General features: G+C 39.3%; 1 protein-coding gene across 3 annotated transcripts in view; it reads left to right on the top strand.

Annotated features, from left to right (window-relative positions):
• LOC124717267 overlaps positions 1-24,788 on the top strand; it is a 90,998-nt gene that overhangs the window by 23,053 nt on the left and 43,157 nt on the right. For all 3 annotated transcript variants that reach the window (XM_047244074.1, XM_047244073.1, XM_047244075.1), the window contains exons 5-6: positions 4,340-4,460; positions 18,812-18,951. In XM_047244074.1, the coding sequence (XP_047100030.1) occupies positions 4,340-4,460; positions 18,812-18,951 (261 nt within the window). The remainder of the gene's footprint in view (positions 1-4,339; positions 4,461-18,811; positions 18,952-24,788) is intronic.

Genomic DNA, 24,788 nt, shown 5'->3' with positions numbered 1-24,788 from the left:
ACTGTTTAAAACAGCTTTTGGAGATAATTGTATGTGCCAGTCAAATGTTTTTGTTTGGTTCAACAGATTTAAAAGTAGCTGCAAATCATTTGAAGGTGAACCACAGTCTGACCATCCTTCCACCTCAGAGATGAATGAAAATGTTGTGAAAGTTAGTGACTTAGTGCGCTTTGATCATAGACTTACAATTAGGGAGATGGCTGATGGACTTAATTGAAACTTCTATGCAGTTCAGTCAGTTGTAACTGAAGATCTGAACATGCGTCAAATCTCCACAAAATTCATTCAAAAGTGTTATCAAGTGACCAGAGACAGTACCAACTTGAAGTTAGTCAAGAACTGATTAATCGGACTAAAAATGACCCAGATTTGTTAAATAAGGTAATTATAGATGATGAATCATGGGAATATGGATATTATCCTGAAACCAAAGTGCAGTCCTCACAGTTGAAAACTCCAGGTACACCACAACCGAAAAAAGCATGGCAAAGTCGGTCGCAGGTGGAGACAATGTTGGTAACTTTTTTCGATTCTACCGGTATTGTGCATCATGAATTTACCCCTGGAGGACAGATAATTAACCAGGAATACTGCAAATGTGTCCTCGATTGTTTGTGTGAAAAGGTGCGGAAGAAAAGGCCTGCATTGTGGGAAGACTGGAGTTGGGTGCTACACCATGACAATACTCCAGCTCATTGTGCTTTCTCCATTTTGGAATTTTTGAACAAATTCAAAATTTGTGTGCTTCCACAACCGTCATATTCCCCTGATTTGGCCCTTGCGGGTTTCTACCTGTTTCCTGAACTGAAATTTTCACTGAAAGGGAAGCAGTTTGACGTGATTGAATACATCCAGGCAAATACGGAGAGCGTCCTAACACACTTCAGGAAAAAAACATTTCCAGGAATGTTTCTAAAAGTGGAAAAACCGTTGGAATCGGTGTGTTCAGTCAGAAGGGGACTATTTTGAAGGAGATACACCACAGTAGCTAGTAAGTACCACGATTGTACAATTACAAGCCCATTCTTGAAACAAAGCACACCTTATATGAAGTTCAAAACTATATTGTTTATGCTGTGATGACTTCATTAGTCGCCCCGTACATTTTCCGTATCATCTTTCATTCAGAACATCCTATTACTCTTAAGTGTTGTCATTGTCCAGGTATCTGAGCCGTATGTTAATACTGGACTTGTTCAAGTCTTATACAATTGACACTACGTTCTATATAAATACAAAGATGAGGTGACTTACCGAACAAAAACGCTGGCAGGTCGATAGACACACAAACAAACACAAACATACACACAAAATTCAAGCTTTCGCAACAAATTGTTGCCTCATCAGGAAAGAGGGAAGGAGAGGGGAAGACGAAAGGAAGTGGGTTCTAAAGGAGAGGGTAAGGAGTCATTCCAATCCCGGGAGCGGAAAGACTTACCTTAGGGGGAAAAAAGGACAGGTATACACTCGCACACACGCACATATCCATCCACACATACAGACACAAGCAGCTGCTTGTGTCTGTATGTGTGGATGGATATGTGCGTGTGTGCGAGTGTATACCTGTCCTTTTTTCCCCCTAAGGTAAGTCTTTCCGCTCCCGGGATTGGAATGACTCCTTACCCTCTCCTTTAGAACCCACTTCCTTTCGTCTTCCCCTCTCCTTCCCTCTTTCCTGATGAGGCAACAATTTGTTGCGAAAGCTTGAATTTTGTGTGTATGTTTGTGTTTGTTTGTGTGTCTATCGACCTGCCAGCGTTTTTGTTCGGTAAGTCACCTCATCTTTGTATTTATATATAATTTTTCCCACGTGGAATGTTTCCTTCCATTATATTGACACTACGTTCTCCTGGACACATTCCTGGGCCTACCATGTGTGGCCACTCCATGATAGCGTTTATTAGCTGGATGGATGTGCTGCTTTATTTCCAAACTAATATAATTATATGATGCTACCAGTGTTCCCAGACAGACAAATTCAATAATAATTTCAGTTTGCAATTCTAACATTGTATTTAGTCCTGCTTGTCTTATTCGCATGTATTTGGTTTTATTGATGTTAACTTCCAACTCCCATTTGTACTGCTGCTACCACCGGTGCTCTGTATGTATCTGTAGAAGATGATTCTGTTCTTGCAATAATATCCAAATCACCTGGATATACCAGAAGCTGCACCTTTCTATTATATATTGTGCCTGTTGTGTTGATTTGATCTGACCTTATTACCTTCTCTAGTGTCATGTTAGAGCATACATGAGAGTGCATGCATGTAAGGAACTGATCACATCTTTCTTTCCAAAAGAGGTTTCACATCGTGCCTCAGTACCAAACACAGAAGAAACTATTGCCACTGTTTCCTTCACCTCCATGTATGTTCCGCTTGCCTCAAGTGTACAGTTAGTTTCAAAACTGTGTGTTAAAATTCCTTGTATCCGTACTTTGCTAATTAATGGTCAGACTAATGAGGTGTAATAAATGCTGTGGTATGCCCAGTTCTTTCGTAGCTTCAATAAGCCCATTTCTTTGTTGGTGTCATATGCTGGTTTAAAATAATGTGTTTTTATATTATATGTTTTTCCCACTATCTGCCTCAGTGTGGATATTTTGTCAATAGTTGATTTGCCAGATCTAAAGCCTACCTGATCACCCCCAGTTACTTTTTCTGCAGAAGGTTTTACATGGGTACAAAGCAGGGAGGGGAGATTTTATGTACAGTGTTCAATAATGTAATTCCCCCCTAATTTGTACATTCCAGGATGTTCCCTTCCTTATATATAGCAAATATCACACCATTATTCCAATCATCTGGGATGACTTTTTGTGTTTGTATATTTGAGATCATCACATGTAATAAGCTCAGCTGAATGGTTATCATTACCAGGTGACTTATGGTTGGCTCGTTTCTTTATTGCTAGCCAAATCTCTTGCAATGAGGACCTTCCATTTTCCTCTTCTTCCACGTAATGGTTTTCGGTTAGTTGCCATGCTTCAGCATTCTGAGTGTAATGATTCCTTAAAGTACTCTGCCTAATGATGTTACTCTCTTTTCTGTGATGCTATTAGTTCACCATTTTTCTCTCTACACTGTATTGTATTTTGTTGAAGTTCCTTTCTAAGGTTATTCACCTTTCTGTAGAATTATCCACTTTCATTAGTGTATTCAGTGTTCTGCAAGTGTCTTTCGAGAAACCTCCTCTTCTCTGCTTTCAGAATCTGCTTTTCTGCATGCCTTTTTTCTTAATAGCCATCCACAAGCATTCTTGTTCTTCTGGCCTGCATCTTTTTGTATGCTTCATTCTTTGTTTTTGTTACCACTTCACACGCATCATACTATTCATTGCTCCTGGTCTGTTATTTCAAGCCAATCACTTCCCCTGCAACAGCCTGTATTTTTTTTTTCTTTCAGAAGTTAGTTTTGACAATACCTATCATTGTTATTTGGACGTATTAGTGGTTACTTCTTGTGGACTCCATCCCTCTCTGGTAGCACCATGGATTTACTCTCAAGACTTAGAACACTGATAGTAAGATTAGATAAATAACACTCCTTAGACAGCATCTGATGATGACACTGAGGTGAGAATATTTGCAGGTTGTATTACAAACTTCATTGTCACAGTCAGCTGGTTTTAATCTAAGAATGTGGCATTAATGAGAGATTAAACTCATTGGATATTTTCACGTATGATCAGTACTACCATAGACTCGATGGGAAAACTGTGGGCTCTAGTAAGGCTAAAAAACATGTTAAACTTTGTAATTTGATATTCAACCAGTTGAACAGCAGTGAAACTAAAATACAGTAGTTAACTAGATTAAAAATGCATTAGTATGGTGAATATATTCAGTAAATTGGAATTACTTTCAAACTCATTCAGAAAGTGAGGAAAACATAAAATATGTAATATTGGTAACTAAAATAATCTATATTTTGAGATTTGCTGTGTTTCAGAAGTTTTTGTTAGAGACAGTGGAATTTTATTGCATTGAATTGTAGATTTTTCATTAAAATTTAACTGAAATTTAATAGGTGGTGGTAACATTCCGATCTCTCTTTTTCTGCTGAATGTTATAAATTCACAAATAATTCCTGGTGTGAAGTCATGTTGTTGTGTTCTCACTAGTGAATGATACGACTATTTCCATAATTACAAACCCAACCTCTAAACTGCAATAGCAACTGTAAAAAAATATCAAACCAATGCCAAGAAAGTTTGAAGCAAAACATAAATAAATAAAATCTGATACATCAAACTTCATTGTCATTGTGAAATTAGGTGTGTTGCAGCGTTAAATCACAAACTAAATTCTTTGACAAGAAATGTTTCTCTTTCGAAGGTGCAGGATCCACCCACACACAGCCGTTGCTATCTCAGATGGGAAATAATGCTACTGAACTTTCACCTCCAGCTGACAAGCACATATTCCCACTCACTAGTTCCAGCTGGTACCAGAATGAGTGAGTACATCAATGTCTGCATTGCACTTGATTGATGATACCATTTATTTTTACCAATTTATTCATTTATTGCTGGACTAATATTAGGTGCAGTTGCCCATCACTGGCTTTGCATTACAGAAGTCAAAAGAACATTTAAAATAAATTTATCTGTAGTTTGTAGTGTTTCATATTGTTTATGTGACTGCTGCTTTTTTTGTGTAATATAACTTGCTTCATGTATACTGATTTCCTAGCACATGTGCATAGACAGAGTAATATTGTGCATTATTATTGATCATCTATGGATAAGAGTGATGCCAAACTGTTTATTTTGCATAATTTGCTGTGTTGTATAAGCTTAATTGTGGACATGGCTTCAAAACCTGTGGAAGCTTGTTCATTTAGAATTTCTGGAAGTCTGTAGTAGTGGAGATCTCCAGCTTTGTGATGTATAAAATGAAACAAGTATAATAACCGTTGGAGGAAAACCAGTAGTACTATCAGTTGTTGTTGAAATATAGGGAAATACATCTGGAAACATTTAAGCTATAATCAGAAAAGAAGTTGAATTGATTGGAGACTATTTAAGAAAAGTGCAACGAAAAGCAGAGCTAGAGCTTACGAGCTACTGGAGACAGTGCTTTGGTACTTGTGATGTCATGAAACTTTTCAAGAGCAAGAAATCTTAATTCAAATATAAACACAATTTCAGCAGTAAATGTGTGTATACGTCTTTCGCGATGTCATAAGCTTTTTACGATAAGTGTGGACTTTTCCACCACAGTTAGGCTTGCTCTGCTTATCCTTCAGCATTTCAGTAAATTTTCATGTCTGTCTTCCTCTCTTCTTTTACCGTTCCATCCATCTATGCTTCCTCTTTTCCTTCCCACAAGCACACAGCCAACCTAAGGGTTGAATAACAAGTGATGTTCATAACCGCCATGTTTGCATCCCCACAATATTACTGACTGGGGTGCTATTGTATCTTTGATTCTATATGTATTGAATATTTACATCCTGACCACAAGTACCCCAGACTTGTTTGTAGGTAATGCCTTTAAAGAATAAGTAATTGTGGGTGAGGATATAGTTGCTCATGGCTACTAGGAAGGAGGTTGTTGGTTTGGAATACATCGGGCATTGGGAAAGGTTGTGTTCAGTAGCAGTAAGGCCATGGGCATTAGGAATGTTAGTGTACTGGGAGGTGGCATCAATAGTGACTAGCAGGGCACCGTATGGTAAAGAGACAGGAACTGTGGAAAGTCAGTGGAGGAAATGGTTGGTATCTTTTATACAGGATGGTAGGCTCCGGGTATTAGGTTGAAGGTGTTGGTCGAAGAGAGCAGAGATTCTCTCAGTGGGGGCACAGTAACCGGCCACAATGGGGCATCCTGGGTGGTCGGGTTTATGGACTTTGGGAAGCATGTTGAAGGTAGGAGTGCAGGGAGTGGTAGGGGTGAGTAGAGATGGACTCCTGAGAGAGGTTCCAGGATGGGAGCTAGGGATTTGATTAGTTACTGAAATGGAGTCACTGTAGGTGGAAGTATGTGACAGCTGGCGGAGCCCTTCGACCAGGCAGTCCTTGCAGTTCAAAACAACAGTGGTGGAGCCTTTGTCTGCAGGTAGGATTATAAGGTTGGGATCAGTTTTTAGATGGTGGACTACGGTTCTTTCTGCGGATGTAAGGTTAGTTTGCATGTTGAGGGATTTGGGGAATGATGGTGAGGCGATATTAGAGGTTAAGAAATTCTGGAAAGTTAACATGAGGTGGTTTGGGGCCAGTGGGGGTGGATCACTGCTGGATGGAGGAGTGAAATGACCAGTGTCAGATTGTACCTTGCAGTTTTGCACTGGCAGTTTGGGTATGCACCCACGTTTCTTCAGTTCTTGAAAGAATTAGTGTGACATCAAATTAGTTGTAGCACCTGTGTCAAACACAATGGGTACATAAAGGTCAAATATTTTGGCTTTAATAGTAGCTTGGATCTTATCTTCTGTCAAGTTTTCCTGTGTACCCTCATTTGATACTGATCATCTTCACATCACTACCTTGATTGTATCTCATAAAGCAAGTGTCGATTGAGCTCATGTCCCCATTCTCCTCCAAGGTCACAGAACAGGGGCCTGCTGTAACCGGTTCAAGTTTTCCTGCATCGCCGTAGCATCGGTCTCTGGGTTAGGTGTAACGTCTCCTATGTGGACTGTTGGTTATCCTGTGAGGCTCTCGACTGAAATTCTCTCTGCCTTTGCATATGTGCGTTGCTTTGCTGGCCGAATTCCGCTGTCTGTGGATTATTCGGTTGTCTGGTATTGTTTTGTGTTTGCCGAGTGATCGGCTGATTATTGCCAGTAGCTTGTCTCTACATATTGTACAGGCTGGCCATATGCTACTTGCCCGTTGTAGTTGTTTTTGTTAAATTTTTGCCCAATTTTTTAATATTCACCCTTGAATTGACAGCTTTTGCTATTGCCATTGTCGTTACCATTACTGTAGGTCTGTGTGGGGCAAGGTTGCCATCCATGTTGTACTACGGATCCGTTGTTAACCTGTTGGTCCGTAAATCTCTATGGCACTATCTGCGTATTAACAGACTTGGGTTGTACTGGTCTCTCTTCATATATCAAATCTATTGAATCCAGTACAGATAGAAAGTATTCGGTGTCGTGTTCCTGAGTGGTAATGAGTTTTTCCCTAATGTGGGCAGGAAGATAGCTCTCCCGTCTGCCTGAGATACCATGTTTATCCAGTACCTGGTTTTATTCGAATAGTTTTCAAAATAGCCCCTTAAACTTCCACACATGCTATTGAACGGAGCTGGGTTGAATACTTCACATCTGAGCATATTTTGTACGGACTTGGACCAATACCTGTCAGTGACAGGTGTGTTTATGTTCGCTTGGGGCGCAGTGTATGGCAACTGCCCTTGCTCAACAGTTACAGCTGCCGGCAAGTGTTGTTGCATTTTGCAACCTTTGCTATTTTTCTTTGACGAGTTAGCCACGTATTGTGGATAACCAGTGAAAGGATCTAACTTCTCTAAAAGCGTGAGTTTGTTTTCTGTCAGATGTTGTTTTGGAATGTCAGTAGTTTTAGCAATACTGACTCGTAACCTTTCCTCTGCTTCCTTTAAACCTGAATCTATTTTAGCTAGAAATTGACTTTTTCTCCTTTAGAACCTCTTCTACTGTATCACATAAATTTTGTACACTATCTTTACGGCAAGGGTGCTGCCCTTATCCAGCTTCCCGGCTTCAGCTTTTTAAGTAATTTCCTTTGCATCTGCACATCTTATCTCTGTTCTGTGGCAAATTTTGACTCTTAACTTGACCAATCACTCATAGACTTAACTTCTGTAGGTAAGTTTTTGCATACGTCTTGCAGCTCACTGACTGCATTTGTCACATTTTTTACCGATGCATCCACTTGGGATTGTCTCTCCTGAATTTGGGAATATGCTTCACTGAGGTTTTGTAACTCAACTTCTAATTGTTCCTGTTTATTGTCTACAGATGACACTCCTTCCATCAACGTATTTATATTGCGGGATATGTCAGTAATTATTTCATTTTAGTTGTTTACCTAGCTTGGTCAACTTGCCACATAGTTTGTCAGATAGTTCAGTGCGTATAGTTTTGCTCATCTCACTGAACTGTTGACGAATACTATTCTTGAAATTGTTGAATGCCTGCTTTTGCTGTGTCAACTGTTGTCCTATACCCTTAAGTTGTTGTTACATTTTCCTGAAATTCCTCTTTTGTAAACTGTTGTGTTTTTTGTTGCATGAGTTGTATCAAATTGTCTCTCACTAGTTTTTACATTGTTTGTATGAACTTTTTCCTGTTCCTACATTTGCAATGTCATGAGCAAGTAATCAAAGGAATTTTCGCTGTTGCGCCCTTCTGTTTCACTGTTTGAAAAAAATATTTCCCGGTGAGAACTGAGAAATTGTCTCATGGAACGCCATAAAAGTGACATCATGATTAGTTATATTGCTAGTCTCGTAATTTTTTGATAGTAGGACGCCAGCTTCGTTGTTTTGGTTGCCATCGGCCAGTTCACGAGCTGGTGCGTTACCCTCATCTGTTGCCGAGTTTGGATTTCCATCTTGGCCTACTGCATTTTGTAATGAATTTTCAACAATGGTCATTCCCTTTGACTCCATTGTAAATAGTTTTTTAACAAAATTACGAATACTTTTTTTTTCTTCTTCTTCTTCTTCTTCTTCTTCTTCTTCCAGAAATGAAATTTTGTCTTTACCAGATTTAGCTGCACATTCACTAATGAACCTGATTGTTATCTGGCAGTCTTATAGAATTTGAATGACTTATCTTGCGCTTTAGAAATGACTTTGTACAAACTTTCGCCTTTCCCGTGGAAGTGCACTTTCCTTAAAGGATATTAATTGGAAGGAAAAGAGATTATCTACTGCCAGAGAGACAGTGCCAAGAGCGGTAATATAAGCATGCAGTATAGCAGCTTCCTATCTTTATCACTGAAATCGGCACCCCTGGCTTGTCTCATTTATAGGCAGAATTTAATTTTAATTTTCTCCCTTAATGTTTTTGTCATCCTCAATCTTGTGGACATGTAACAAATGCAATGACAGTTTCATTAGTTTCTTGTAAAAATAGTATAAATCATTTATCTCAACAATTTTTCTCAACAATTGAAAGATCTGTTCATGTTTCGCGTGGCGCCATGCTTTAAATGATCACCATTGAATAGGTATATATGTGGGGCAAATGGAAATGATTAATAATTGCTTGAATAATAGGAGAAATTGGTTGGAAAGAATAATTGAAAGAAACTGGAAGGTGATTCATGAATATATATATGCAGTTCTGGGTGACTTTAACTGATACCAATATCAACAGACCTTCAGTATCAATACATTCAAAGTCAATATTCACATTAATTCCATTGTGCTTAGTCTTGGTTATAACAATGCCGATGCAGGATCGCTGTTCGTGCAAATTCCTCTTGTCTGCTCCAAACCTCCTGATGCAGGATCCCGGTGGCAGGTGAAATGATGAGCACACAGGATGCACATCTCACATACGCAAATTAATTTTACCTTTCTAATAAGTTTTTATAACACTTTTAATGTGTGGTTGAGATACAAATTTTTTAACAATGCTGGTACAATGGATCCAAGCATACATCTGCACACTACCTCTTACAGAAACAAACAGGTGAATATACAGGAATTAATCAGTTGAAGTGTGTGTTTCTTTTTTTCATGAAGATGTATCAAAACATTATCCTTGCCGCAAAACAACTCGTTAATTTACATTTGGTGTTGTGTATATCCCATTCGGTTTACATATAGCTTACATGTATGAAAAGAAAAGAATGAAAAAATACGATTCAACACACATGCCTATCTCCTAGCCTCCTCTGCAACATCAGGAGGTAGTTTAAAAACGGCTTGTTCAACAGAACTAATAAAATCATTCACTGTCAAATGGTCGGGCGTCTGTGCAAAATTTAAACCTTTCCCTTGCACAGATAAAGCCCCATTGTCAGAAGCTTCCTTTCTCTGTGAGTTTTATCACAGCCTACAGAGATATACTATTAGACTTCGAGCCACGGAATATTCAAACTTCTCCAAATTCTGGGCAGGTACAGAATAAAATTCCCAGTCAGACTGCGACCATGAAGCACCTGCAGTCAGTCCCAAGAAAAAGCCAAAATTTTTGATGCAGTCGTTACATGAAGCCAAAACGATTCCTCGGAAACAGAATCCAAATGTCGATGAGTGTAATGTATCCTTCCATGAACATGAGGCGCGCCAGCATATTTATTGATCAGATTGCTAGCAGTGGAATTAATATGACGCACAACTTTGGCAAGTGTTGGAACAATATTTTGATCACAACACCTCTACAAAAATGACAATGCACATTGCACTCACCAACAGTTGGCTTTTGTTTCCAAAGAATTGTTTTGGCGTATTTTAAGGATTGCTTCAAAAATTTTGGTCACTGTCTGGTTGGGAATTTCATTGTGTATCTGCCGGCATTTGGTAAAGTTTGAAAACTGCTCAAGCTGGAAGTTTTAATCTCCCCCTGCTTTCCTTCCATCTATTGTCCACATCAAATAGTCCCCACTCCAAGTAATTAATAAGCAAAGTCTTTTATGAAAATTGAGAGGAGCGAAGATTACAATAAACTTTAGAGTTTACTTAGCTTGTCATGCTGAGATGGCTCCAGTTGTTCTTGTCTAGGGGTCTGATTCTTGAAGCTGAAAATCTAACGTTAGGTCCTCACATTAGGTTTGAACTAAATGAATTGGAAGATTGTTGTTGCAGAATTTTTTACATCAATATATTTTACACTGATTATCTCACATTTTAGTATATCGTACACCATTTTGAGTTTTCATGTTAACAAAGCTGAAGCTACTTTGTTCGCACCTATTATACAAAACTACGTATGATCACATCAGAGGCAAGCTTATGACTTTCACACTTTGTGGAAATAACAATATTCCAAAGGGTTTATAATTTTTCTTAACAAATGAATTCCTACTAGTTTTTGTTACATTATTAATTTCGATTACTATTTCATAAATGAATCCAGAAATAAACTTAGTAAACAGTACAGGATTGCGTAATTAATAATACGCATTTTAAGTGTGCAAATAATTCATAATTTCAGATCTTTCTTAAAAAAATTAACTGTTCATTCAGAACTAGTAGTTATCGATTGTAACATCAAAACTGAAATATTTTATGAAGTTATTATTTTCTGAAATATAATATATTGTGTGTAAAATTATTTGAAAGTTTTCATAAAAGCAACTGAGATAATATTGATCTGTCTAAAATTCGAAAAATGATACTGGTATCGATAACTACTGTTGGGGAAAAGTAATACTAGAGGAGGATGTCTCGTTACAAAGTCTAATATTATATCTCAATGTATTGTGATAAAGCTCATGGAGAAATTTAGTTTTTGATGACGCACCTTTACCCGTGCAAGGAAAAGATTTAAATTTTGCACTGACGCCCAAACCTTGGCCAGTGGTTGTTTTATTAGTTGTGATCAACAAGCTGTTCTTAGAGTACCTCCTGATGTTGCAGAGGAGCCCAGGAAGGAGGCATGTTGTGTGTCGACTGGTCGCATCCCCTTGAGAATATCATCACAGCAGTTGAGAGGACTGCTTTATGTTCACTTAGTTTATCCGGATATTGTTATTTTACCTGCAGGCAAGGGCAATGCTACTGTTGTTTTGGACAAGTGGGAGTACATTCAAAAGATGCAGTGTTTACTATGTGAGTCAGAGTATCGCAGTATTGGTGCTGATCTGACAAAAAGAGACCAGTAAACCTCCTGAAGAAAAGTTTCTTATCGCAGACCATCAGGAGTCTCAATTTGTATTGTGCTGTAAACCGTGGCCTTCCGAAGGTTCATAAGGAAGGAGTTCGTCTTTGTCCGGTTGTGAGTAACATTGGCAGGCTGACATACAATGTACCTTGCCAGTATGTTAGGCCCTATAGTAGGTTGCTGCAAGCATCACATCAAGAACTCAGTGGACTGCTTGCATTTGTTAGAGAGAAAGTGTGTGAATGAACTGATATTCTAATAAGTTTTGATGTGCTATCTCTTTTTGCTTGGGGTTCTCTGCCTGATTCGGTACATTTGATTAAGTTTGGTTTGGTTGTTGAATTAATGAACCTATTTTGACATGTGTTGATTTCAACTTCCTTTTTATTCAATGACCAATACTATGAGCAGATGGATGGAGTTGCGATGGGAAGCCTGTTGTCATTTATTATTGCCAGTTCGTTTATGGAAAATTTTAAGGAACATGCCTTGAAGTCGGCACCTTTGAAACCTGAGTGTTTTTACAGCTATGTAGATGATACCTGTATTTAATTCACCCAACTATTTGCTTCATGATGGAGGTGGAATAGGATAGCACTCTTCTCTTGCAAGATGCTTTAGATAGGAGGAAGGTTGATGGTATGCTGGGACATGGCATTTATAGGAAGCCCACTCACACAGACTTCTATCTGAAGGCTGGTAGTTGCCAGCGTACGGCTCAATGTGAAGAGGAGCTTCTTATCTTGGTTCATGGATAAGTGTACTGAGCATAAGCATCACACATGCTTGTACAACAGCTGAGCAAATCTGCTCGTGTTCACTGGATAGTGTTACTAAGGAAGCTGTTGAAATCATATTAGCAAGTAACCTTATAAATACAGATGGTGGTTTTTGTTTAAATTCTGAGTGGAATCATATTCTCTCCCTTGTCAAGAAACAGAGGGATAGAGTTAATGCTACCTCACCCGTCGATTATTAATTTCAGTGTCTATAACTTCCGGCTCGGTCGTCTTTGGTTTGTGATGGCGCTAGTGTTTACAGTGTGTGTTTTATCTTTGCAGTGGTTTTAAATCACCTTGCCAGCACTTTCTTGCTGCAGTTTTGTCTTGAAAATGTCTGGTTGTGCTCCTGTCAAAATATAGTCAGTTTTCAATTGTCACCCGCCTGCATTTATAAACTGGTAATTTTCACTTAGTCCAATAACTCTTGAAGACAAAGAAAACATTTCTTCCCGAAAATATCTAGCTGATTAAATTCAGGCCTCATGGAAGGTGGGGGGTTGCCAAAATCACAAAATTTGTGTAAATATTGAGTTGTGAGGCTTTGGTTATCCTTTGAGCACCCTAGTCTACCTCGTGAGGCGAGTCATATTACAGTGTCTCTAATTCCATCACATGCAGATTTCCTGCGGCTTCTTGCAAAAAAGTTTCACTCAGAATTTTACACCAAAATCTGCTAGGTGATCAGACAGCATTGTGAAATTCTTACAGTTTTTTGCATTGGACAACAGACTCACTTCTAAAGTAGTGCCTTTGTCAGAAAAGTTTTTATTTCTGAGTTTACGATACTAAGAAGGAACAAATATTGTTTTTATGTTACCTGGTATTTGTGCGTCCTTGAAATGACTTTGGCCACTCACTAGGCAACAGAGTTGTCCTTAGCGACACACTGTTTGGCTCTTGGCACATTTAGTTATGGTGTCACGATGGATGCTGATTGTGAGCAAAGAGTGAACATTAATTTCTGATTTAAGCTCAAGAAAACTCCTAGTGAAATATGGACAATAATTAACTGAGCATATGCAGAAGAGAGACTTTCAAGAAGTCGTGTTTTCGAGTTGCACAGAAGGTTTCGTGAAGGTGGAGATTCAGTGCAAAATGATCCCTGGTCGCCTGTCCATAGTACATACTGATGTAAATGTGGAGCGTGTGAGACAGTTACTGTAAGAAGACCGTCATGTAACTGTGAGTGTGATATCAGAACTTAATTTGAACCATGTTGTGTGTCATAAGATTTTATAGCAAGATTTAGGGAAAAAGAAACTTAATGCAAAACTCATCCTTCACACACTAACAAACAAACAAAAGAGGAAAGAAAAACAATTTCAGCTGAACTACTGTATAGAGCCAGATGTGATCCTACATTTCTGTCCAAGATTATTGCTGGCGATAAAAGTTGGTGCTGCCAGTAAGATCCTCACACAAAACGTCAAAGTGCTGAATGGCAGAGTCCTGGATCGCCAGCCTTTGAGAACAAAGACAGTGATCATCATGTTCTTTGATAGTAAAAGATCAGTTCAACCTAACTATGTACCTCCAGGTCAAACAGTGAACCACTGTCTTTACATCAAAGTTTTGAAACATTTGTGACAAGCAGTTTGATGTCATCACAACCTGACTGGTTGTATTCTCAGGACTGTTTCTTATTGCATGACCACAAGACCCTATACTGCTTTATCTGCTAGAGAAGCTGGCCAGGCATTCTGTTATTTCCATCTGACATCGGCCATATTCGCCTGACATCTCGCCTTGCAGTTTTTTCTTGTTTCTGTGAGTGAAAAGGCAACTGAAAGGAAAGCTTCATCAAGATATTGTGGACATTCAATGGGTTGTGACAAATGAGCTTAAAAGCATCACAGTTGGAAATTTCCCTGCTTGCTTCCAAGACTTCCAGAAAAGTAGGCAACTGTGTGCAGGGACTGTTGTGGATCTTTTATGACAAAGTGAGTTTATGGTTTCACGCAGATTTGTCACTTTCTTTTTCTCAGTAAACCTACAAGTTTTGTCAGAAAGGAAGGAACTGCAATTGTATTGTGTCTTAGGCTGTCAGCTGTGTAAAAGCTTTTTTATACTTACTCATACAAAATAGATGAAGATGGAATGCACAGTAGCTTTACTGTTTTCTGGGTGAAAATCTTGGCTGGCAACAAACGGGTAATTCTTTGCAAAATCAGGCGGGGCAAATATTACACCAAGCTTAACAGTTCACTCTACAGTTTTGAAATATTGTTTCATACTTTCAAAGAAAGTGGCTAAGTTAGAGATTTTTGATACCACCTCTGTGACAAAATCATATACTGGCAGTAGGCCAGTGTGAAGTGCTACACGATTTGTTTGTATCCACTATTAGTACTTAAATTTCTTCGGGATCAGTTTTCTTGCACAGATTAGTAAGGAGTAATTCAGCTGCATTTTTGTGAATCTTATTTCGATACTTTTTGCCTTTTTAGTGAACTAGCAATCTGCCCCAGCTTCACACAGGGAACATCACAGTAAGACTCAGTTTTTACAGTTTTTAACACCTAATTCAACAAAACCCGACTCTAATTTCATAGAATGGGCACATGATTAGTGAAACTGAACAGTTCAAATTTCTAGGTGTTCAGATAGATAGTAAAGTGTCGTGGAAAGCCCATGTTCGGGATCTTGTTCAAAGACTTAATGCTGCCATTTTTACTATTCGAACAGTATCTCAAGTAAGTGATTGTTCGACATGAAAATTAGTCTACTTTGCTTATTTTCATTTGCTTATGTCATATGGTATTACATTTTGGGGTAATTCTTCCCATTCTGAAATTATACTTTTGGCTCAGAAATGGGCGGTTCAAGCAATAAGTGATGAACTTTCAGTAAGCTACCACACTCTCAGATCGAAACTGAAGAATTTACTCATGGATCATTCCTTCTATTCTGTCGAGGAGTTCCTTGAAAAATTAAACTGATTCTTGTTATATTGTTGATTTGTTTATTTAAACTTATGGCTTGACTTTTTTTGGGTTCATAAACATTTTATTTTTACCTGTTATTACTCTTATGTTGTAATTTCATGTACTGACACGTTCCATGACCTTGGAGAGATTTGGTCGTAGGGAGCTTGACGTGTAAATAAAATGTAGTTACGACTGAATGACTAGTTAGGCTTAGTGGTAATAAATTACATACATGAACCTTCCCCCTGATTCAGTCTATTAGTAAAAACTATAATGTAATAGTGATAGATATAAAATATACTTACTGTGTGGCAACTGGAGAACTCGGAACGGTACACTAATGGGGAAAAATCACACCACCAAAAAAATAATTAATGTAGAGTAACAAAATTTCAGGAATACATTTGTCTAGATAATATACAGGGAAAAATGTATATAAACTTTGAACTGTCATAGACAATTTATTTCCCGTTCTACAAGGTTAAATATCTGTGAGGAAGTAAGTTATGTTTCTTCAACAGGTGGCAGCAGTGTCAATGAAGTAACTGCAACATGGGGGATGTGCGTTTTCAGTTCTAGTACTGTGCTACGCATTCTGAAGAAAGGCAAGTTTTGTTTATACATTCCAAGGCTGGTGCAACAGCTAAGTGACGACGATTCAGATCGAAGGTTAGAATTTTGTGAATGGGTTCAGGAGATGGTGAGATGTGAACCGAGATTTATGGGTAGCAAAATTTGGTCGAATGAAGCCCAATTCAAACTCAATGGAACTGCCAATAAGCACAATTGTGTGTACTGGGCTGAAGATAATCCTCACATTACAGTTGAAAAGGCTGTGAATTTGCCTGGTGTAAATGTGTGGTGTGGTTTGTCTGCAAGAGGACTCCTTGGGCCTTTCCGCTTTGAAGGTACTGTTACTGGAGAAGCATACCTAACAATGCTTGCTGACTCCATATTCCGTGCCATTTGTGCATTATACTGTAATGGTGAGTTTTATTTCCAACAAGATGGCACCCCGCAGCACTATCATAGGGACGTACGACCATACTTGGATAACAGTGTGCCAGGCCAGTGAATAGGACGCAGGGGACCAGTCTAGTTTCCTGCACACTCTCCAGACCTTACGCCGCTGGATTTCTTCTGATTGGGCACAGTAAAAGATGAACTGTACAAACGTAAACCACGTAACGTGGACACACTTTGGGATTAGATTCAGGCAGTGTGCGCAGAAATCTCATTTGTCACTTTGGTACGATGTACGGAGTCATTGGTGACTCGTACTCGGAAATGTATTGATGCTGAAGGCCACCAGTTTGAACATTAATCACATTTGCAAAGTACATTTATTTTTCCAATTGGACTTTAAGCTATCCCTTTTCCAGAAATTTAACATTGTAGAATGGGAAATATATTTTCTATGATGCTTCAAAGTGTGTGTACATTTTTTTGACGCACCCTGTATTTAAGTGATGAACATTGCAAGATAACAGGTTAATGTAAGCACGAGAAAATACATTGCAAATTTGAAATGCTAGTACATTAATAACTGATGTAACTGCCACAATGTTGAATGCAAGCACACAAACTGTGTGCATTATGTTGTACATGTACCAGATGTCAGTTTGTGGGATGGATTTTCATGCCTGTTGAACTTGATCGGGCAATACAGGGACAATTAATGCTGCTTGTGGATGACACTGTAGTTGTTGTCCAATGATCTCCCATACATGGTTGATGCGGGAGAGATCTGGTAATTGAGCAGGTCAAGGCAACATGTCGACACTCTGGAGATTGTGTTGGATTACAAAGTGGTATGTGTAGGTGAGCATTATCCTGTCAGGAAACATCTCTTGGAATGCTCTTTAGGAAGTAGTGGCACAACATGTCAAATCACCAGATTGATGTACAAATTGCACCCCGTACCATAATTTCAGGTTTAGGTCCACTGTTTCTATTATGCTGACAGGTTGATTGCAGGCCATCAACTGGCACTGAGGCAGAACCAGGCTTTGTGAGAAAAAGCAACAGACCTCCACCCAGTCTGCCAATGAGCTCTCACTTGACACTGCTGAAATGGCAAATGGCAATGGTTTGGGGCCTGTGGAATGCAAGCTACAGGGCATCTGGATTGGAGCTGTCCGTGAAATAACTGACTTATAACAGTTTGTTGTGTCACTGTGGTGCCAACTGCTCCTAAGATTGCTGCTGGAGATACTGTACAATTCACCAGAGCCGTATGCCAAACACAATCCTATTAAACGATCTCGCTTAATCTCATCGAGGTGCTGATAATGTCGACTTTGTTGTCTTACAGGTATTCTTGACTAACATCAGCTCACCACATCTAATGTCAAAGATAATTAACGCTCGCAAAACAGTATGTGTTTAAAGCAAACCTGATTTGCATCCTTACAATGACACCGCTAGTGCCCACTCTTATGCGACTGTTGTGAAATTTCCGACATCATCTTTTGGATGGAGAAACATGCCTGCAAACTTTTGTTTGTTGCACATCTCCTCCTTGGTGTTTTAAATTTACAATGTTTTGGAGTCAGTGGCTCCCTCTGGCAGGAGGACTGAAGGGGAGGAAGAGGGTTGACGGAAAAGGACTGGCGAGGTTTAGAAAATGGGGAGAGGTCAGGAAAGTAACCTGGAACCTGCGTGAGTGGAGACTTACCGGACCCAGGGTTCTGGGTGACTTTCCTGAACGCTTCCCATTTCCTAAACCTCACCAGTCTTTTTCCTTCACCCCTCTTTCTTCTCCTTCAGCCGTTCTCCCAGAAGAGGGCACGACAGTCTCCAAAAGCTTGCAAATGTAAATACCTTTCTGTGCGTTTTCTTGCTGCTGCCTGGTGTGTAGATTTTTTTGTCTATCCTATTTACATTCTTTCCAAAATTGATCATTTTCATTGATATGTTACTAAAAACTGTATCAAAAGCTGTATAGTAGTACTTGAGGTTAGTCTGATCGGAGTATCAGCATGAACAGTTTGGTGTACATTTAAGTGAACTGATGTGAACTGTGTTCGTTAATTATCAACCAAATTTCAAACAGCTCATAGCAGAAATGATCACTGCAAAAGAACTTGAAAGTAACTTCTCACTTATTGTGTAATGAAATACTAGATTTAAAATAAAATAAATGTATTTCCTCATTAATGTTAAATGTTAGTTCTTAAATAAAATGGTTCTCCTTGAATCGGTTCAATGAGTTGGTGATTCCCAAAGGAATGTTGGTGGTCATCCATCATACAGACAGTAGGAGACATAATGTATAATTTGATAAATACACACTTTACCCTGTTAATCATTCATTTCTGTGGTTTTTTAGTTCTACTGAGCTAGAAGTTTCACGCATCAGCCATGACATCAGCTTAGAAATAGACCAAAAAAGTGCACAGATGCAGCGTGGCTTTGCTAATCTGTTAAACTGGAATGAAAGTTTCTTTGCTGAAATGATGAAAACAATAGGTAAGTTTTTCAGCAGTTTAGATTCAGCATGACTGTTGTTTTCATAAATTTTAATATTATTTCTGCTTTCAGGAAGTAGTTTTGCAGTTTCTGTTCTAGTTAATCTTGCTTACACCTCCAATTTACATTTTATGTAGTTTGGGGATGTAGATGCCCATACAGTTTGTATAATTTACTACTTGCCATGCTCTTTATTGCAAAGATTAAAAATGCAGGTGTGCATTGCAACTCCAAAAAACATTACTCATTGAATAATAGGATACTACAGCCATCACGGTTTCTTTAATGTAATATGTAATATACTTTTGCTTATATGGTGGCTACCTATTTTGCTGTCTTAATACTCCACGTGACTTCAGCATCTGATGCTGTTTGTTTCTTTTGGCATTAACTAACAAGGAGAGGTCCCCATTGTTGGAATGGACATTTTGAAACATCGACGTAGTAATGTAGGTTAAGATCCCAGATATCGCACCCATTCACCCTGGTGGGCCCTTGTTTGCAAGTAATTTACGGGAACAATTTGTAATTTTATCTGACTATTGATATATCTTTAAAGGAGAAGATTAATGTAGCCTGGTTGCAAGGTGTAATAGCTACTGTAAGGCCTTCATGTGGTGAAGCTCATAGGTTTGAATCTCAAGTGCCTTAACTTTTTTATTTTTAAATCTTCACCAAATTGACTTTGATAATTATATTTATTCAATTAATTAGTTTAAATGTAATTTTTTAATTCTATTCCTGTGTTATATTTTAATCATTGTAGAAATTTTCATTTGTTTCCATTTTTTCTTTATATCATTCTTTTTCTACTTGTAATTTTTGTGAAAAATATATCTAAAAACAAAGATGATGTGACTTACCGAACGAAAGCGCTGGCAGGTCGATAGACACACAAACACACACACAAAATTCAAGCTTTCGCAACAAACTGTTGCCTCATCAGGAAAGAGGGAAGGAGAGGGAAAGACGAAAGGATGTGGGTTTTAAGGGAGAGGGTAAGGAGTCATTCCAATCCCGGGAGTGGAAAGACTTACCTTAGGGGGAAAAAAGGACAGGTATACACTCGTGCGCACACACACACACACATATCCATCCACACATATACAGACACAAGCAGACATATTTAAAGACAAAGAGTTTGGGCAGAGATGTCAGTCGAGGCGGAAGTGAAGAGGCAAAGATGATGTTGAATGACAGGTGAGGTATGAGTGGCGGCAACTTGAAATTAGCGGAGATTGAGGCCTGGAGGATATATTGAAGAGCAAGTTCCCATCTCCGGAGTTCGGATAGGTTGGTGTTGGTGGGAAGTATCCAGATAACCCGGACGGTGTAACACTGTGCCAAGATGTGCTGGCCGTGCACCAAGGCATGTTTAGCCACAGGGTGATCCTCATTACCAACAAACACTGTCTGCCTGTGTCCATTCATGCGAATGGACAGTTTGTTGCTGGTCATTCCCACATAGAATGCATCACAGTGTAGGCAAGTCAGTTGGTAAATCACGTGGGTGCTTTCACATGTGGCTCTGCCTTTGATCGTGTACACCTTCCGGGTTACAGGACTGGAGTAGGTGGTGGTGGGAGGGTGCATGGGACAGGGTTTACACCGGGGGCGGTTACAAGGATAGGAGCCAGAGGGTAGGGAAGGTGGTTTGGGGATTTCATAGGGATAAACTAACAGGTTACGAAGGTTAGGTGGACAGCGGAAAGACACTCTTGTTGGAGTGGGGAGGATTTCATGAAGGATGGATCTCATATCCTCGACTGACATCTCTGCCCAAACTCTTTGTCTTTAAATATGTCTGCTTGTGTCTGTATATGTGTGGATGGATATGTGTGTGTGTGCGAGTGTATACCTGTCCTTTTTTCCCCCTAAGGTAAGTCTTTCCGCTCCCGGGATTGGAATGACTCCTTACCCTCTCCCTTAAAACCCACATCCTTTCGTCTTTCCCTCTCCTTCCCCTCTTTCCTGATGTGGCAACAGTTTGTTGCGATAGCTTGAATTTTGTGTGTGTGTTTGTGTTTGTTTGTGTGTCTATCGACCTGCCAGCGCTTTCGTTCGGTAAGTCACATCATCTTTGTTTTTATATATATTTTTCCCACGTGGAATGTTGCCCTCTATTATATTGTAATTTTTGTGAGTTTGAATATAATTGTGTTTATCGGTTTTGATATTAAAATATTTTAAAATGCCGATTTATCAGATAAAAAATAAATTTATATTGACTGTGCAATAGTGTCAAATGTATTTTTCAGTACAAGATATACATTTTTTTACGGTAATCATCATACAAACATTAAAACATAGCCTAAATTCATATTGTACTATGTACAAAATAATATATAAAAACAAAGATGAGGTGACTTACCGAACGAAAGCGCTGGCAGGTCGATAGACACACAAACATACACACAAAATTCAAGCTTTCGCAACAAACTGTTGCCTCATCAGGAAAGAGGGAAGGAGAATAAGTGCAACGAAGATTTAAATGAAAGAAGGGATTATAGGTAAAATGAAATTCAAGAAAAATGAGGAATAGAAATAACCACTGCAATAGTGTGGACAAAAAAATGGAGTGATGAAATGAAAGAAATTAAATCAAAATTAATTCATAAAATGAATTAAAATCACTTGATCACGGATTTCAAATGGAAAAAAAATGAGAGATTGTCAGATGCAGAAATCGTGGATTTGATTAATGATAGCAGCACTCCGGACAATGTAGAGAGTGATTCTGCCGATTCTGAATACAGTGTTGTGTTTGAAGGTACATATTCCCGAATTTTCAACTGCTCATAGCTGTGCAGTACACACATTTCTGCGGAACATCTCTTCTGTAAGAGATATATGTAGTTACATATAATGTGATATTCCTTTTAGAAAGCGAGATAGACGACAGCTTGTCTGCAGATGCAGACGAGAATGATGTTGAAGGTGTTACTTCAAAACCAGCAGCTGTGCCGTATCCAAAAGATGTTGACTGGACTGAATTTGACACCCATTGACCTCTGCCTATCAACACTACACACAAGCAGATTCTAGTGAATATGATGATTAAGGTTCTGTACTGGATTGCAGTAAAGTGTTCCTTACTGACAGAGACGTAAAAGAACTCAAGATACAGACAAATATGTACGCATCACAGACAATCCAGAAGAAAAGAAGAGGAAATAACATGAAGCCTAATTCAGTTTTGAGTTCCTGGAAGCCAGTGACTAAAAGTGAGATCAGGAGTTTCTTGAATACACTTTTCCACATGTTTATGTCAAGAAACCCAAAAATTATGGACCACTGGAGCACTAATCCTGTCCTTAGTTGTAACTTCTGTCCCCAAGTTAAGAGTCATTTGCGTTTTACTCAGATACTGTCGTGCTCACATCTTGTTGACAATTCTAAAGAGAAAAAACCAGGTGAAGATGGATTTCACCCACTTTATAAAGTTTTATGTTATTATAAGAATTTGAAGGAGTGATGTATCCAGGCATATTGTCCCATAGAAAAACTGACAATTGATGAAGGAATATGCCCATTTCGAGGTCGTGTGAGCTTCCATGTTTACATGCAAATAGGCCTCATAAGTATGAACTGAAGGTTTATGCTGTTGCTGAAGCCAGTAGTGGCAATGTTGTAAACTATGAAGTTTACACTGGTAAGCATATTGTTTACAATTCTTTGTCCGCTGTTGTATTGCAATTGTCTGACGGCGGCTTACTGAATAAAGGTCACACTGTTTATTTACAGATTTTATTCCATTCCAGAGCTTTTTCAATGACTGGCTGACAAAGGTACTGGAGCTGTTGGTTCTGTGAATAAATGTAGGAAAGGATTACCTAAAGTTTTAGTACCTAATATGCTGAAAGAGGGGAAATGTCTTTCCCGCGTAAAGATAATGTATTAGCAATGAAGTGGAAGGATAAGAGGGATGTGTATACATTGTCTAAAAGGCATCAGGCCACATTTGGTACACATTACTAAGGAAAATAGGTCTATAGTAATGAAACCACTTTAAGTATTGGATTTTAATCTGAATAAAATTGGAGTGGATATTGGAGACCAGCGCCTTCAGTGCAATCCATTCCAGCACAGAATTGTGAAATGGTGGCGAAAATTATATTTCCATCTGCTGCTGATGGGAGTATCAAATGCATTTTGGCTATATAATGCAGTGCACAACAAGAAACTCACAATAACAGACTTCATAACAGTGCTTGCAGCTCAGCTTGTTGAAGATGATACGCTTGAAGACATATAAAGGAATGAAGGAACTGTAGGTCGGCTAACAGAGAGACATTTTTTTTGCAGGACATACCTCCAACTACAAAGAAATATGCTGCTCGTGTGTGTCACACGTGCAGTGCCAAGAGCAAGAAAGAGAATAGCAAAGTTTCTCACAAAGAGACATGGTACAAATGTGAACAGTGTGGTGTTTCACTGTGCCTGGAACCTTGCTTCAAAATTGTCCACAGTAAAAAAACAATATGATTCTGTGTGAAATTTGTATGCAGTTATTGTAGACTGACAGATGTTATGTTGTGCCATAATATTAGTTAAAAATGAATAACAATTGCATTCTCTTATCCAGGCAGACATACACTAAAATGCCATAGAGATGGGTATAGGCATGCGTATTCAAATGCTGATATACGTAAACATGCAGGATACGGCACTGCAGTTGGCAACACCTATACGACAACAAGTGTCTGGTGCAGTTGTTAGACTGGTTACTGCTGCTACAGCAGCAGGTTATCAAGATTTAAGTGAGTTTGAACGTGGTGTTATAGTGGGCGCACAAGCGGTGGGACACAGCGTCTCCGAGGTAGTGATGAAGTGGGGATTTTTCCCGTACGAGCATTTCACGATAGTGCTGTGAACATCAGGAATCCGGTAAAACGGCAAATCTCAGACATCGCTGCGGCCGGAAAAAGATCCTGCAAGAACGGGACCAATGACGGCTGAAGAGAATCATTCATGGTGACAGAACTGCAACCCTTCCGCAAATTGTTGCAGATTTCAGTGCTGGGCCATCAATAAGTGTCAGCATGCGAACCACTCAATGAAACATCATCTATATAGGCTTTCGGAGCCGAAAGCCCACTGGTGAACCTTTGATGACTGCACGACACAAAGTTTTACGCTTCGCCTGGCCACATCAATATAGATGTTGGACTGTTGATGACTGGAAGCATGTTGCCTGGTCGAATGAGTCTCGTTTCAAATTTTATCAAGCATGTATATGTATACGGGTATGGAGAAAATCTCACGAATCCATAGATCCTGCATGTCAGCAGGAACTGTTAAAATTGGTGGAGGCCTCTGTAATGGTGTGGGGTGTGTGCAGTTGGGATGCCTTGAAACGTGCTTTCAGAAAAGATCTCCACCCCTGCTTTCTTACAGATTTATTGACAGTCCTGCAGGACTCATGGTGTCAATTCCCTCCAGCAACGCTTCAGACATTAATAGAGTTCATGCTACGTTGTCTTACAGCACTTTTGCATGCTCGTGGGAGCTCTACTGGATATTAGGCGGGTGTACCAATTTCTATGGCTCTTCAGTGTACATCAGAGACACGTACCACCATCCCCACACAGTTATCACCTGGAATCTTTTTAATCACTCTAGACCATACTGGCACACTTTGGAGACTGGCCACTTAGAAGCCACACTCACCCCTACCCCCTCTTCACCCCTACCCCCTCTTCACCCCTACCCTACCCCCTCTTCACCCCTACCCTACCCCCTCTTCACCCCTACCCTACCCCCTCTTCACCCCTACCCTACCCCCTCTTCACCCCTACCCTACCCCCTCTTCACCCCTACCCTACCCCCCTCCCCTT

The sequence above is a fragment of the Schistocerca piceifrons genome, chromosome 9 (genome assembly GCF_021461385.2).
Source record: "Schistocerca piceifrons isolate TAMUIC-IGC-003096 chromosome 9, iqSchPice1.1, whole genome shotgun sequence".
Lineage (NCBI taxonomy): Eukaryota > Metazoa > Arthropoda > Insecta > Orthoptera > Acrididae > Schistocerca > Schistocerca piceifrons.
The sequence above is the reverse complement of the archived record's forward strand: the minus strand, read 5'-3'. Positions and strand labels throughout refer to the sequence as shown.